Source organism: Panthera leo, chromosome C2 (genome assembly GCF_018350215.1).
Source record: "Panthera leo isolate Ple1 chromosome C2, P.leo_Ple1_pat1.1, whole genome shotgun sequence".
NCBI lineage: Eukaryota > Metazoa > Chordata > Mammalia > Carnivora > Felidae > Panthera > Panthera leo.
In genome coordinates, this window is record NC_056687.1 from 18432228 (window position 1) to 18449376 (window position 17149).

At 43.3% G+C, this 17149-nt stretch overlaps 1 protein-coding gene and 1 long non-coding RNA gene across 8 annotated transcripts in view; one reads left to right on the plus strand and one right to left on the minus strand.

Annotated features, from left to right (window-relative positions):
* LOC122198638 (amyloid beta precursor protein) overlaps nucleotides 1-17149 on the plus strand; it is a 274909-nt gene that overhangs the window by 68519 nt on the left and 189241 nt on the right. For 6 of the 7 annotated variants that reach the window (XM_042903331.1, XM_042903332.1, XM_042903333.1 and 3 more), the window contains exon 3: nucleotides 16574-16703. In XM_042903331.1, coding sequence (XP_042759265.1) covers nucleotides 16574-16703 — 130 coding nt within the window. Of the gene's footprint in view, nucleotides 1-13271; nucleotides 13305-16573; nucleotides 16704-17149 lie in introns of those variants that run through there. The other variant, XM_042903335.1, reaches the window with a different exon arrangement.
* Nucleotides 10084-16499, minus strand: LOC122198641. The gene is made up of 2 exons (XR_006193079.1): nucleotides 16431-16499; nucleotides 10084-10602 (listed from the first exon to the last, which is right to left on the minus strand). It is a non-coding gene; the product is annotated as an uncharacterized LOC122198641 (long non-coding RNA).

The window sequence follows — 17149 nt, forward strand, 5'->3', positions numbered from 1 at the left end:
CAAGGACTCACTGCTTGTAGACTGGGACTGGTCCACCTTGGCCTTGAAGGCATGTGGCCTGTTTGACATCCCAACCAGATGGAATGGGGAGAGGGGCTTTTGCCAGAAAAAGGGTGAAGAGTGAGTGGCACGGGGATGAAATAGAAGAATGGCCATAGTCCCAACATAATGGACTTAGAAAGATGCAGTGCATTAGACAAGTTACAGGCTTGGAAAGTAGGCAGCTGAGAGAATTCATAGCGTATCACGACTGTAACTGGCTTTTGAGAAACTGTGGGAGGTTAGAGAGATGGTCACTCAGAACTTTTAAACAGCGTTTGGCGTTTTCTTATTGAGTGGTGCATCCTGAACTATCCGGAATATTCCTTATTGATGTTTTAAGGTCTTCCTGCCACTTCTCGCTTTGTACGTGTTCTGATAGTTTGCTTTTATAATTTGAAGTAAAGAATAGTTTTCTTTTGAAGGATTGAATTTTTTCCGTATTGTGGGAAAATAGTTCTTTTCCTTTATTCCTTTTTTTGACTCCCATGTTTTTGTTTTAGGCAGTATTGAATGTTTTTTTTTTTTTTCTTGCTAGGAACGCCAAGAGAAAGAATATTCACAATTTTTCTATCTCCTCAATTTTTCTGTCTCCTCACAGGGTTTATAAGTTACAGTAATTTATTATTTTCAAAGTTGTAATACTACAGTCCGTTTCATTGCCATAATAATCACAGTGGCAGGTTATTTATTTATTTTTTTTTTTTAACGTTTATTTATTTTTGAGACAGAGAGAGACAGAGCATGAGTGGGAGAGGGTCAGAGAGAGAGAGGGAGACACAGAATCGGAGGCAGGCTCCAGGCTCTGAGCTGTCAGCACAGAGCCCGACTCGGGGCTCGAACTCACAGACCGTGAGATCATGACCTGAGTCGAAGTCGGACGCTTAACCGACCAAGCCACCCAGGCGCCCCAGCAGGTTCTGACTTTAACTGGGTTTATTGTTGATAACAAATCCTTCCACCAAAGTATGTCTATTGCTATATTATTATTTTTGTTGGATGACCATTATCTTGGTTATTTCTAACTGCTTATTGAACAATGGCTTAGTTTAGAGTTAGGAATGGCATATTTGTTCAGCATCACGAAGATATTTATCCACTGTATTCTGGCATCTATCATTGTCCAAATGCCTTTTTTTAAAAAATAAGCAGAAACGAATACTATTAGTTAACGTTTACAGTGCTACTCATGTCCTGATTATTTTTGTCCTGATAGCGATGAATAATTTTTTTCTTTATGTTCTCAGTCCCTCTTGTGACCAAAACACAGATGTTTTAGAGACAGCTGGCTGAGTCGGAGAGGCAGCTGTTAGCAGTCTGTGGTCCGATGACAAGACGAAACTGACTGAACTCATGACCGTGACCTCATTTTGACCTTTTGCTAACCAATTTAACTCACTTGTCAAATTTATTCTTCCAACGGGTTGCGTGTATAGCTGCACAGTGTATGTGTTGATGCTTTGTTTAATGTGACGTGTCAAATAGTATTATTTCTTTTTTATTAAAAAAAAAATTTTTTTAATGTTTATTTATTTTTGAGAGAGAGAGAGAGACCGAGCATGAGCGGGGGAGGATCAGAGAGGGAGACACAGAATCCGAAACAGGCTCCAGGCTCTGAGCTGTCGACACAGCCGACGCGGGGCTCGAACCCATGATCCGCGAGATCATGACCTGAGCCGAAGCTGGATGCTCAACCGACTGAGCCACCCAGGCGCCCCCAAATAGTATTATTTCGATGGTGAATTATCTAGTCCATGTCCTTCGTATTCTCATGTTCCTCTCAATTTGTGTTCCCTGCTCTTGGTTGTTTTGTTATCAATATTGTCATTTTTGCCTCCTGATTTCTTCAGCAATATCCTTGTTCAAGAGCAAGATTAGGCACATAAAGTAAAAGTTGACTCTTTTATTTTTGTACCTGGTTAAAACCCCTGAGGAAGTTTGATTGGGAAGATAGTTTGAAACTTGGGGTTTAAATTGAGTATTTGTTTCATCTTATTTTATCCCAAATCATCCATTCTTGGTACCCATAAATGCCCTGTTTTCTCTAATCCTAATAGTTACACTTCTGATCTTTGCATTTCTTTACTTCCTTTTTGTTTGTTTGTTTTATTAACACAGTCAGTACTATTTGAGGATTTTCTTTCATTTCTTCATCAAATATGTATTGAGGACTGCAATGCACTGAATGTTTGTGTCCGTTCCCGCCCCCCCCCCCTCAATTCCATATGTTGAAGCCCTAACATCCAATGTGATGGTTTGGAGGTAGGGCCTTTGGAAGCTAATTAGGGCTAGATGAGGTCGTGAGGGTGGGGCCTCATGATGGGATCAGCGTCCATAGACGCAGAGACACCAGAGAGTGGTACCATTTACCGCTGTGCACGCAAGGCCTGGTTAATCATTGCGGCCTTCCTTGCAGTAGTCTGGCCGGCAGCACCCTGTGGAGAATTGCCCAGTTAACCCACAGAATAGTGAGAAATTCTAAATGATTACGTGGTAGCTAGCTAGCCTCCCGGCTGCCTTCCAGCGGAACTTGCACTCACTCCTGTGCGTAGTCTTTTCCTACACTCTGCGGGGCTGACACCCACAACCAGGAGGACATCACAGGAATGATGGCGTGTGACTTTTGAGGGTAGGTCACGAAGACCCGTGACTTCCACCTCGCATACTTGCTACAGTAAAGCCAGCTGCCGTATCGTGGGGATGTGACTTGGGCGTGAGTGGTTATCTAGTCGTAAGCGTGGGACGGGGTGAGCTTAGGGTCCCCCGACTCTGCCGCCTTCCCGGCACCCCTCAGGCAGCACCATGGAGATGTACGTGTGGTGAGGAACTCAAAGCCTGCTGCCCACAGCCAGCACTGGCTTGTCAGGCACGAAAATGGACCTCTTGGAGGTGCTTCCCGTAGCCAAGTGGAGCCTTCGTGTGACCATGGCCAACATCTTAACAGCGCCCTCATAAACGTCCATATCACTCCCCGATTCCAGACCCACAGAAACGGTGCGAGCTGAGAAATGCTTATTGTTTGAAGCTCTACCGTGTTTTGGGCTGGTCCGTCCGCAAGGGTTGCTGACCACAACAGATACTCGCTCAATTATTACTTTCCTCTGTGGTCCTGTGGTGGAAAGCAGGACCTTTCCTCTGTTCTCTACTAGACACAGAAAGTGCCGCCATCACGGAAACAACTTGAAACTAACTGTATGAATTATTCATCATTTAACAGCCTAAAGTGGCCACTTGCCTTAATGAACTGTTACATTACCCCAACCGTTAGATTGTTCTAAGGAACTAGGAGTCTTATAAATAGAGCAGACATAGGATAATACTCCCCTTGAAATATACAGCGAAGCCTACGACAACTATTGCAATTTTTAGATTTTATTGTCCTGTTTTTCTTTTGAATGAAGATTAAAAGAACAACAACAACAACATTGTTTTACTTAAACCGAAGGCTTCGGGATGGGAGAATAAAAAATTGGAAGTGTAGGGGCACCTGGGTGGCTCAGTCAGTTAAGCATCTCCGACTTCAGCTCAGTTCATGATCTCATGGTTTGTGGGTTCAAGCCCCACGTCGGGCTCTGGGCTGACAGCTCAGAGCCTGGAGCCTGCTTCCAATTCTGTGTCTCCCTCTGTCTCTGCCTCTCCCCCGTTCATGCTCTGTCTCAAAAATAAATAAACATTAAAAAAAAAAAGAAAACTTGGCCTGTATCCGAGGGTAGGTTGGATTAGGAAGAGAAGGGGATTCAGATGTTCCACAGGTCAGCGTGAAAAGGTAAGGTAAAGGATCATCCTGGTGTGGAGAAGATCATACAATAAGGGAGCCCTAGGGGTCAAGTGCCAGGAAAGGGGAACATGGGCTTCACCGGACAGACCTTTCAAATCCAGCCTTTGCTCTCTCGACACCTGAACGGTCCAGGAAAAGCTGCCTAACCAGTCTTAGAGCGTGTCCTCGCTGTGTGATAGGAACCTACAGGTGTGGGCTGTTCAAGTTAAATACCATCCGTTAAATGAGAGATTATAGAAGCCCCACCATTATTACTCCTTTTTTAAGGAGAGAAATGAAAACATAGGCCCTGCTGTCCTCTGGATCCCTACCAGTCAGAGCACCTTTCGTAAGGTAGGCCTGAGAGCAGGGGGTTGACTCACCTGGGGAGCAGGTCTCTGGAGGGGGGGTCTGGAACAGGTTCAGCCTCAAGCAGGGGCAGAGATTCCCCGCTGGGAAAGTCAGGTGAATATGGCTGTGCTTGTAATCTCTTCAGTTCAATTATGGGTTATCCTCTCTTTTTCCTAAGTGTTAACCACAGCTAACAACATGTGTTCCCTGTTTTGTTTTGTTTTGTTTTTTAATTTTCTTTCTCTAAATGAGCAGCTGTTTTGTCTGAAAATTAACAGGATCACCAAACAAAACAAAATCTGCCTGTTTGATAAGTTGAACAAAACCATTTCCCTTGCTGGGCTTCCTTCTATAAAACGTGTCACCAAACGTGGGTTTCCCAGGCAAGAATTATTCCTCACCCTTGATTCTGCAATAGCGTGGAATTAAAATTAAGTTAAACACACAAGCATCACGTGTGATTCTTTTAATTTTTTTTTTTAACTTTTTTTTTTTTTTTTTTTTTGAGACAGAGAGAGACAGAGCATGAACGGGGGAGGGGCAGAGAGAGAGGGAGACACAGAATTGGAAGCAGGCTCCAGGCCCAGGCTCTGAGCCATCAGCCCAGAGCCCGACACGGGGCTCGAACTCACGGACCGTGAGATCGTGACCCGAGCCGAAGTCAGAGGCTCAACCGACTGAGCCACCCAGGCGCCCCACGTGTGATTCTTTTAATCTGACCAGGTTTGAGGACGTGCTGCATACACAGTGAAGTGCTAAAGCTGTGGCAGGTTCTTGGCCATTATTATTATTTTGCTTTGTGCTCCATCCACCCCTGTAGACTTAAAATGGATCCACAAATTACAGGCGCAGATGCTTTGTGGTTTCAGTATTTGAAAGATCCAAAAATTCATGTGAGGTCAGACAGTTTTCTAATAGAGGCATCCCGGCCGCTTGTCTATGAGAACGGATAATGTTTTATGCATTAATGGCTTGTATACTTGTAAGGATTGTTTGCACAAACCATAGGGTTTGGAGCTAAATAAAAGAGATGCTACCAAGTTAGGATTTTTTTTTTTTAAATGCATTTGTCATTTAATCAAATTAACATTTGATTTAACTTTTGTCCTTGTTCTCACGTAGCACTTTGTTAAATGGGTAATTACACATTTGCAGGCATACTATGTAATTTTGTAGTATAATACTATATTCTGTAAGGTTATAGATAATACTGTGTACTTTTATGTACATGTAATACTGTGGACTTGTGTATTTCATATGTAATTAATTGATATGCTGGAAGACTTTTCCTGTAGCATATTTTTTTTCTCTTTTCAGAGGTATAATCGTCAAATAAAGCTGTATAGTTTGGGTATTTTAAAAAATAGCCGTAAACTGACAAAGAATGAGAATCTAGGTTATATGCATACATATCTGATTATGTTTTCACAATCGTCTATTTTAGTAATTCTCCCTGCCCCATCTGTTCCTGCACTCAGCACTTCTGGAGTAAGACTTGTTCCTTATGCATTGAACAAAGTTCTTTGACAATACTTTCCAACCCTGAATGTGAGTGTATGTATATAACAATATATGTATGTCCACTGTCGAAAGCAGACTTGGGCCAGATTATTGGGAAATAGGCTGGTGCCCTGCCTTTTACATCCCTGGTTTTTGCATAAGATCGTCGTTGTGAAAACCCAGTGCCACTCACACCTCCCATTGTTGCACTCATGTTTCATCAGCTGCATGCTGCCCCTTAGCACCTTGTTACACCATAAGCAGAGACCGTTTTCGGTTTCCAGTTCTTTCTCAATTAAATTAGATCTTGTGTTCCCAATATCCCTAGCATTATTAAAAGAATTAGAGTGGAGAGCAGTTTTATAGGCTTTTTCTTTGTATTTCGGAAGACTTTAAAAGGAGAAATAAGTACATTTAATCCAGAGACAGAAATGTATTGTCTGGGACATACTTTATTTTGGTTTACATACTGAAGCGTAAAACTTATTTTAAACTTAGAATTAATGCACTCCGAGTGCTCAGAAAGGGCACTGACTTCGGTAGTGGATGACTGGCTGCATCAGTTTGATCTGTGAAACGGAGCAGTTGCTGAGGACGGCAGGCTCTCGGCTGCACGTAAAACCTTTGCAATGACTCTGGCACATGGGCAATCATTACTGTGTCTTTCTTAGTCTCCTCTTGGATATGTTCTTTGAAAAGGAACTTGGTATGTAAAAGCTTTCACATGAAAGTGTCTCCTGTTTACCTCCCTACCACTTTGCCATGGAGTTTCCGATTCTTTGTTTCTTTTTTTTTTCATAGAGTTTATTGTCAAACTGGTTTCCTTGCAACACTCAGCGTTCACCCCAACAAGCGCCCTCCTCCGTGCCCATCACCCACTTTCCTCCATCACCCACCCATCCCCCCTCAACCCTCAGTTTGTTCCCAGTCCTTAAGAGTCTCTTATGGTGTGCCTCCCTCTCCGTAACTTTTTTCCTCCTCCCCTCTCCTCCCTCCCCCATGGTCTCCTGTTAAGTTTCTCAAGATCCACATGGGAGTGAAAACATGGTATCTGTCTTTCTCTGCCTGACTTATTTCACTTAGCATAATACCCTCCAGTTCCATCCACGTTGCTGCAAATGGCCAGATTTCAGTCTTTCTCATTGCCAAGTAGCATTCCATTGTACATATAAACCACATCTTCTTTATCCATTTGTCAGCTGATGAACATTTAGGCTCTTTCCGTAACTTGGCTACTGTTGAAAGTGCTGCTACAAACATTGGGGTGCATGTGCCCGTAGGCATCAGCACTCCTGAGAGACTGTCTCCAAGTCTTTGTTTCATGGGTATACATGCCCACTGCATTCGTGCATATGCCGTTTGGATCTTTGTGTTTTCACTTGTAGATTTAGAAATTGGACTCTGTTTCCACTGGACTAGTTTTGTTGTTGTTGTTGTTGTTGTTGTTGTTGTTGTTGTTGTTTTACCTTTAATTCAAAATTTCAAGTGCATATTAAAGCAGACAGAATGGTATACTGGATGCCCCAGGTGCCTGTCACTCAACTGCAGTAATGATAGAATCTAGTCACTCTGGTTTGTGGGGGAGTCTGGAATGCACGTGCTCTATCCTGCCTCCTTCAAGGTCTGCATTATGTTTGGCCAGCCCCTCGTGCACTATGTGGCTTGTCCCCTTGGCAGAGCTGTAAATCGATTTAAGACAAACCAAAGCATCCTGTTATTTGTCGACTTCATACTTAATATATTTAAAACATAATTTTATTAAGTAATGTTACATACTTTCTAGCATCTTTTTTTCCAAACAGAAATATCTTTGGGAATTTGGTTATAAATTTATGTCAAAATTTAATAGGCTAGAAGAACAGTAGGCCATTTATGTTCAGAATTTGTAGCAGTTCTTTTTATTATGACCGTTAATTCTGTTTTCAGCTTTTCCCTAGCTGCGTTTGATTTTGTGGTCTTGAGTGTCCTTGATCACTTGGAATTTAGCTGTCTTGTCAATAGGCCTTGCGGCATTAATCATTTGTCCCGGGGGCCTGTTTGCAAAAGGGACTTGGAGAGTTCCCCCTTTGCTTTATTTTTTTTTTTAATTTTTTTTTAACGTTTATTTATTTTTTGAGACAGAGAGAGACAGAGCATGAGCAGGGGAGGGGCAGAGAGAGAGGGAGACACAGAATCTGAAACAGGCTCCAGGCTCCGAGCTGTCAGCACAGAGCCCGACGCGGGGCTCGAACTCACGGACCGCGAGATCGTGACCTGAGCCGAAGTCGGACGCTTAACCGACCGAGCCACCCAGGCGCCCCTCCCCTCTTTGCTTTAAATGTTGGAAATAGAAGAAAGTTCTGCTTTGGCTTTGGTAACATATGTCAGATATAGAAATATAAAATATATACATAAGATATATATGTAAATGATATATAATAATTTATATGACATATTATAATAAATAATATAAAGATACATGAAGTATTTTTATATATTGTATATGTAATAGCATGTTCTTGGCCTCCTTAAATATCATCAATGTCGGGGCATTCACTTTCCAATGTCCCCTCTCTATAAAGAGAACTTTTCTCTATTCTTACTTTCTAATCTTATACTTTAATAAACTTTAAAAAATATATTATCAGTGTCTTTTCTAGCTTTATGTACTTGACAACTGAAAAGTTATCTTTAGGGGCGCCTGGGTGGCTCAGTCGGTTGAGCACCTGACTTCGGCTCAGGTCATGATCTCGCTGTCCGAGAGTTCGAGTTCCGCGTTGGCCTCTGTGCAGACAGCTCAGAGCCTGGAGCTTATTTCAGATTCTGTGTCTCCCTCTCTCTTTGCCCCTCCCCCGTTCATGCTCGTGCACTCTCTCTCTCTCTCTCTCTCTCTCTGTCAAAAATAAATAAACATTAAAAAAATTTCTTTAACTTATCTTTGGATTAATATATTAATCATATCAATATTAATATTATTAGTATGTTTCCAGTTTTGATAGAGAAAGAGAGACTTTAGGTTTTTTAAAATGTAGAATGAGAATGTTCTGATGGTGACCAGGTCTTAAGGTATTTTTCGATAATGAGGAAAAACACTTAGGCTACCATATCACGTTCTAACGTGGATCTAAGATTGTTTTTACTCTTCTCTTCTGGCTGTTGATTTTTTGAATTGCTTCAACTTTTTTATTTTTTTATTAATTTTTTTAACGTTTATTTATTTTTGAGAGAGACAGCACGAGTGGGGGAGGGGCAGAGAGAGAGGGAGACACAGAATCTGAAGCAGGTTCCAGGCTCTGAGCTGTCAGCACAGACCCCGATGTGGAGCTGGAAGCCACAAACCGCAAGATCATGACCTGAGCCGAAGTCAGACGCTTAACCAACTGAGCCACGCAGGTGCCCCCTCAAGTCTCTTTAAAAAAATAATAATAATTTATGTACTGATAACATATGCTTTTCAAAGATAAAACCTATTTCTATGGCCTGGAGAGTAGGCCGCTTTTCAGGTTCCTGGAACCAAAGTGTCTAAGTAAGAGCCTGACTTCTAATTCTTGCTGTGCATCTTCTCTCTCACTTTGTATTTATTAACATTAATGTACTGCCTCTTTTTTTTTTAAGTTTATTTATTTTTTTTAATAATGTTTTTTTTTGTTGTTTATTTATTTTTGAGACAGAGAGAGACAGAGCACGAACGGGGGAGGGTCAGAGAGAGGGAGACACAGAATCTGAAACAGGCTCCAGGCTCTGAGCTGTCAGCACAGAGCCCGACGTGGGGCTCGAACTCACGGACCGCAAGATCATGACCTGAGCCGAAGTCGGACGTTTAACCGACTGAGCCACCCAGGCGCCCCAAGTTTGTTTATTTTTGACAGAGACAGAGTGCGAGCATGAGCTGGAGAGGGGCAGAGAGAGAGGGAGACACAGAATCGGAAGCAGGCTCCAGGCTCCAAGCTGTCAGCACAGAGCCCGACACGGGGCTCGAAGTCACGAACCGTGAGATCATGACCTGGGCTGAAGTCGGATGCTTCACCGACTGAGCCACCCAGGCGCCCCACATACTGCCTCTTATCTGAGGCTATTATTTATATAAGTTGTCACATCGCACGTGGCGGAACAATATTGGAGGGCACTGAGATGCTTATTTTTCTCAAATGCTCATTGTCCAACTGTAATAGTATACTGTTGAGATTATTTTAAGAGACACATTGCTAATACCTGATGGGAGTTTAAAATATCCTGAATTTCCCTATAATTCATGGATTTTGAACTTAAGCAGGGTAATTATATATAATAGGTATAAGTAAATATCCATTAAGTATCTGTCAGGCACTTGCTGTGCTGTCCCAGTGTTGGCCACAGTGAAGGCAACACAAAGAAGAATCCTGTTGTCCCTGACTTCGAGGAATGTGTATTCTAATAGGGCAGAAAGACCCATAAGTGTCACAGAAGGTAGAAAGTGGTAAGCGTTCGGATGAAAATGGTCAGATAAAATGCTCTGGATGCAGAGATTGAAGGGATCAGGGAGGGCTTTGTGGGGTTTTTGTTTGTTTCTTTGTTTCTTGTTTTCTGTTTTTGGTGAACCAGCATTTGAGCTGGGCCCTTTCCTCGGGTGTGTTCAATTGGAAGGAAAATAAAGGCAGCAGAGGAGCTTATGTTTAAAAATGGGGGCTTGTAGGAGGGGCCCCTGGAGTTAGAGGTATGCCGTGCGTTCTTGGAGTTGTGGGTAACTGGCAGCCCCTGTCTGCCCCTCTGTCTTGTCCGTCTGTCTCCGTCTCGTGTGCCTGCCTCGCTCAGCTCTCTCCCTGCGCGCACATCTTCCTGCTTCATCCCGCAGCCCGCTGCTGCTTCCAGATGCCTTATTCTCCTTCACTCGCAGGTCTTGAGATGTGTGCCGTCTCCGACGATGATTCATCTGGCCTGCCTGCCAGCCAGGGGCGGTCCCCTATGTAGCCAGACCTCATAGGTGTCCATTCAGAGCTCTGGAGGAAGAGAATACGATTTACAGTTTGCTTTTTCCTTGGATTCTCATTAGCTACAGGGACAGAGCCACAGAGTTACAACACGGCCACTAATGAGGACTCCTTCAGAAGGCTGCGGGCTGGAGCACCGCAGAGAGCGGGAGGGGGTGGGCAGCCTCCCCAGAGCCTTAAACCAAAGGTAATGAACGTGGAGAACCGGAGGGAGGCTACGGGGCGCCATATTGTGTTTCCTGCCCTTCAGGAAAGTGCTTTTGCCCTGGGAAGGCGGTATACATATGTACTTAACACAAAGGAGAGGCACACTGTGATAAATACCATAAAGCATTCCTGAAGTGGGAGAGAGGGATTAACATTGCATTACACTGCGAGTGGGGGAAGTTTGTCGACGTGGGGGAACCCTAACAGACTTGGGCATCTGCAGTATGTTGAAAGGGTCTTATGTAGGAGTGTGTTTAGCGCATACTGTGCGTATTTGTACAGCGATTGTTCTGGGCAGCTGTCATTTAGGAAGATTTGGAGGCACAGAGGACAGCTTCCTTCGCCAGTAACTGACACAGGTCTAGATTTGCTTCTGCTTTAAAAATTGATTAATGTAGCTCTGGTCACCTAAATTTTTTTATTAATCAAGAAAATGGTTGCTCCTATTTGGGAGCAACAGGAAGCATTTTAGAAAAGAAGGGGGCCAGGGCACCTGCTTAGTCGATGGAGCGTCCGACTCTTGATTTCGGTTCAGGTCATGATACCCAGGTCATGGGTCATCGAGCCCCACATCGAGCTCCACACTGACCAGGGAGCCTGCTTAAGGTTCTCTCTCTCTCTGTCTCTCTCTCCCCACTCCCTCGCTCTCTCTCTCACACACACACACACACACACACACACACACACTCTCTCTAAAATAAGAAAAAAAAAATTTTTTAAAGAAATGAAGGGAGCTACATAAAAAGTTCATTTGCTAATCCTGCAGAAGCACATTAGTAATCCTTGTTGTGTTAGCACATGCATTGCATGTGTTGGAAACTTGCAGAGGAACTCAGATACCTTTCTTTTATGTTAAGATTTGAGATGCCACAAAGAAAATATAGAACATTGAACTGTGCTTATAATTAATTATGGGGAAAAGTCAGGGACTTAACTAGCCGCGAATACATTTGTGTGTCTAATTACTTTAATTTTTATTCTTGCCTAACCCTGTGAGCTATGCTGTTTTTTTGTTTTTTGTTTTTTGTTTTCTGTTTTTTGTTTTTCAGTATAAAATGGTTATTATCTCTGGGCACCTGCTGGAGCTGCTTAATAAAAAACTAGGTGTCCAGTACTTGAATTTTTGGTCAGAAACTGTTACATTTTTTTTCATTGTATTGTTTTGTTTTTGTTTTCTGAGTGGGGGCTTGTGTGGCATGTGGTAATTGCTTGGACTTCCTGGGGCTTTCTGTGTGCTTCCAAAGAAATTTTGTTACCTGTCTTGTCGATGTTTCTCCCTCTTTCAAAATAAACCTCCTGATTTTGGGGGGCGGGGGGGGGGGGGCTCTGACTCTTGATATTGCCTCAGGTTGTGATCTTGTGGTTGTGAGTTCAAGCCCTGCATTGGGCTCTGCAATGAGCATGGAGCCTGCTTGGGATTCTCTCTCTCTCTCTCTCTCTCTCTCTCTCTGTCTCTGTCTCTCTGTCCCTCTCTCTCTGTCTCTACTCCTCTGTCAATCGTGCTCTCTCTCTCTCTCTCAAAATAAATAAACATTTACAAACAAAACAATAACAAATAAACAAAAAAATAAAATAAAATTAAGTAAAATAAAACAAATAAATAAGATAAAACAAAATAAAATAAAAACCTCTTGATTTCAGAACAGCAAATTTTTACTATTGGCAGGTCCAAATTCGTAACTCCTTGTCTCTGAAAAATAGGTGATTCAGGTTGGAGTTACTTCTGCAGACTGTGTGTGGAATTCATGCAGTTCAAGGTTTCTCCTCTCGTCATCCGCTTGCATATTAACATGTTCATTGTCAGCATTCTGGAGAGAGAAGTTGAAGCACAGGAAGTAACACATATGTCCTATGTTGCATGGTCGGAACTGGAAGTAAATTCTGTGTTTATCACTTTCTGAAGCTCTAGTGATCTTGGGGAGAAGCCTTGTCTTCACTGATTTTATTTTGTCAGTATGCAACTCTGTCTGCTGGACAATTACCAACTGAGTAAGTTACTGCTCTGTTGCCCAGAGATTACTGTTGTAAACTGAAGATGGTGTGCAGCATGATGAGAGAGTCTTCCTTTCCTCCTTATCAATTTGCACCCTGCAAATGTTTTGTCGTTGTTGGTGGTGGTGGTGGTGGTTTGGAATTAAAAAGAAAACAATGTGACTTATCTGTGCCTGCCACAGACGGAAGACTCGGTAGAAAATTCTCAGCAGGGTGGTATTTCTGTGAAGTGGCCAGAAGCCCTTAAGAAAAATGTCGTAACTCACACTTTAAGGTGCATAAAATCATGTCCCTCAGGGCAAACTCTCTAGTGTCATAGAGTTTATGACTCATGAGTGCTGTACTTTTGTGACCTAATAAACAAGGAAAAGTGGTGGGAGAATTACATTCCTGTACGAAGAGCCACTTTACCGTTCATTGTGTGGAAGAAAGCCATGGGGATATTAAATTTTTAGTGGCATTTTCAGGTTGAGCATTATCTGTGACTGAAATGCATGCGTCGAGGTGTTAAGGTACTTAAGAACAAAATAAAATAAAGGGAAGGTGGCTGTTTCCATTTGGAGCTGAATTACTGGCAGTGTTTTTGAAAAGTAACTTCCTCGGTACCCACCCCCCAGGATTCAGATTCAGATCCCCATTTTTGTGCGTGTTCTCATAGCACATACCTCTATCAGTGTGCCCCACACTACACAGATCAGTGCCTCACTGGGTTTTATTTTTTTTTTTTTTAATGTTTATTTATTTTTGAGAGAGAAACATGTGTGTGAGTGGGAGAGGGGCAGAGAGAGAGGGAGACAATCCAAAGCAGGCTCCAGGCTCCGAGCTGTCAGAGCAGAGCAGAGCCCGACCTGGGGCTTGAACCCACGAACTGTGAGATCGTGACCTGAGCTGACGTCGGACGCTTAACCGACGGAGCCACCCAGGCGCCCCTTTTTAATTGTTTAAAAAATACACTTTATATTTGAGAGTAGTTTCAGGTTCACGGCAAAATTGAGAAGGTGGCCCAGGGATTTCTTATGTGTCCCCTGTCCCCCCTCTTCATCATCCCATCATCCACACCCCCCCACCAGTGGTACATTTCTTCCAGTTGATGAATTTGCCCTGACATCGCAATCACCCAGAGCCCAGGGTTTACGTTAGGGTTAGCTCTTGGTCTTGTACATTCTATAGGTTTGGACAAATGTATTATGACACATACTCACTATTACAGTATCATATAGAATAATTTCACAGCCCTAAAAATCCTCTGTGTTCCTTCTCTTCAGCCTTCCCTTTCCCTGACTCCTGGTTACCACTAATCTTTTTTACCGAAATGGCTTTGCCTTTTCCAGAATGTCTATAGTTGGAATCCTACAGTATGGAGCGTTTTCAGATTGACTTCTTTCCCTTCGTAATATGCACTAAGGCTCCTCCAGATCTTTGTGGCTTGGTAGTTCGTTTCTGTTTGATGCTGGATAACTCATTGTTTGGATGTACCACGGTTTTTTCAATCTGTTCTTGTTGCTTTACTTACTTATTTTTTGACTGGTTTATCTCGGGGCTGGGACTAGGGTGCGGTGAGCGAGGCACTCAGGAACCAGATAATATTTTAACGCAGTATTTTAAAAGTCAAAATTAATCCCAAAAGCCCACCGGGAACAAAATAACAAGTTCAAACGAAGGTAGGATCATGGCAGGTTCTTTCGGAACGTCACTGACAGTCAAAAGCGAAATTCCCCATACCCATAGCCCACGCTGCGGGTGTTATCTTCTTGCTTGGAAACCTGGTTCTCCCCCACAAGCACTGCTCCCCCTGGTAGAAGTTCTTCCCCCACAGCCCTCCTAGCGCTGTACCTACAGGGGGGGGATGGCCTCTTTCCTCTCCTTCCTCCTCGTTTTCACTTCTGAACCATGTTCCCCCTCTTCCCCGTGAATGCCCCCCTGCCCCACACGTAAGGCGCATGCGTGCGACCTAGATTACCTTTCTGTTCTGTCTGTTGGAGTCCTCTGGATGCCTCAGTGGCATTCCCCGCCCAGTCTTCGAAGGGTTTAGTTCTTGGCTTTCTGTCACCCAAACCACGTCAACCTCGACGGCCCTTCCACGATTCCAGTGTCCCCAGTTCCTTGATCTTTCATTCCGCCGGTGATCTTGCCATCAGCCATTCCCTCCCATGGCCGGATTGTACTCTTTGAAATTACTCATAACGTCACTCCTCCAAAGTCGTAATTTCAACGCTCTGATGCTGCAAGTACCAATTCCAACCACCGCACTTGCTTCGGTACCTTTACGCCAAAATTCTGTAGCCCGCACCGGGACTCACTGATACTACAGCCTTTGAAGCAGGTATCGTAGCAGGATTCTCGCACAGAGAGTCGTGACCCGGGGGATTGTCTTTCCAGGAAGCAACTTTATTCCTATCGGCATGGTTTAGTTGGGGTCGTACCCGAAGAACTGAGCCCCCCAAACGCCACGTGGTGTAGTTTCTTCTATATTTTTCTACTTCTTCGTCTCCCATATATGGTAACACACAAACATGTGGTCTGATTAAGTGGTTTTGCGTTACAAGGTCATGAGGGATGTTGTCACTAAGCCTATAGCCAGGTTGCCTTGAGGTTGTTGTTTTTTCTTTTTTTCTTTTTTTTCTTTTTTTCTTTCCTTAGGGAAGGAATCCTACCACAGTGTCCCACCTTCAGATTCCCAGTTTAGATTTCACGGCCCATCATTATAACCATTCGTTTGCTGATCACCTCAGTTGTCTTAGGCTTTTCTCTCTTTATTGTCTTTAGGACATTAGCAACCCTGGAGAAGTGCAAGGTTCATGCAAGGGAAAGCCTACTTGGGAAATACATTTTTATGGGTTTTTTTTTCTTTCAAGTCTCTACTTACTATTATTAATAGAAGTGATCTGGTATTTCACACATACAGTTGACCAAGTTTTCACATTTTATTCCAAGTGTTCAGGAAACACCATGATTACAGAGATCAGTGATCAAACCGAAGGGCTGTAGTTAGTTCTCAAGGGAAGAGATTCCTGAATGCAATTCTTTATCTAAATGACACCCATGAGAACTGTTTGATAAATTATTTTTATATAAAATTACATTGACTAAAGAGAAGGGTTTTTATATGGAAAGCTTGCTATGTGTCAAATCCTGTATGTAAAATGTTTGCTTAATTAACCAAAGAAGGGTGGGTTGAATTTAAGTAATGGTAATATTCCCAGAGGTATCTACTGTAACATTTTTTTTTTTAATGTTTATTTTTGAGAGAGAGTGAGCAAGCCCAGAGGAGGGGCAGAGAGAGAAGGGGACAGAGGATTTGAAGCGGGCTGTGCACTGATAGCAGAGAGCCCAATGTGGGACTTGAACTCCAGAACTGTGAGATCATGACCTGAGCCGAAGTCGGCCGCTCAACGGACTGAGCCACCCAGGCGCCCCTCTACTATAACATTTATTTAGGGCATTACAGAATATCATTCTCATACCAGTGTATTTTGCATTAAAATAACCCTGTACTTATTAGAGGGTCCCCTTCTGTTTCTGTTTTATCTTCCCTGGGAAAAAAAAAAGTATCTTAAGCCCGAATGGGTGCAGGAAGATTTTATAAAAGTCACCTCATTTGATATTTTGAATGGAACGATTAGGTTCTTGTCACTTACATCTTTTTCTCTACCCTGAATGTTCGAGGCTTGCGCGAACGCCGGAGATCGCGGTGCCTTTGAACGGCAACCATGGATGGGGTGTGTGCACAGTTTCACGGTTTGTCTGCTTCACAGTTTGTCCTTCTTGTGTGCTCCCCCAGGTCTACCCTGAACTGCAGATCACCAACGTGGTGGAAGCCAACCAACCAGTGACCATCCAGAACTGGTGCAAGAGGGGCCACAAGCAATGCAAGACCCATGCCCGCATTGTGATTCCCTACCGCTGCTTAGGTGAGCTGGCCAGCCGCGTCACTGACGCGGATTGTTTTGGACTTTGGGGGTGAAAAAGAAGGATGTTGTTTGTTTGTTTAATGTCTATTTTAGGGAGAGAGAGTACATACGTGCGCGTGCGCTCAATTTGGGGAGGGGCAGGGACAGAGAGGGAGGCATAGACTCCAAAGCGGGCTCTGGGTTCTCAGCTGTCAGCACAGAGCTCAATGTGGGTCTCAAACCCACAAACCAGGAGATCATGACCTGAGCCGAAGCCGGACACTTAACCAACTGAGCCACCCAGGCGCCCAAGAAGGATGTTTTAATTAAATCTAATATGCAGTTTCTTTCTGCCACTCTATATTGGACTGTATTTTAGACTATTAAGGTGTCAACGCAGGAGCAATATTTCTGAACTCCCTGCTTCAGAATGAATTTACCTAATATGTTTATTCAAATGACAAATT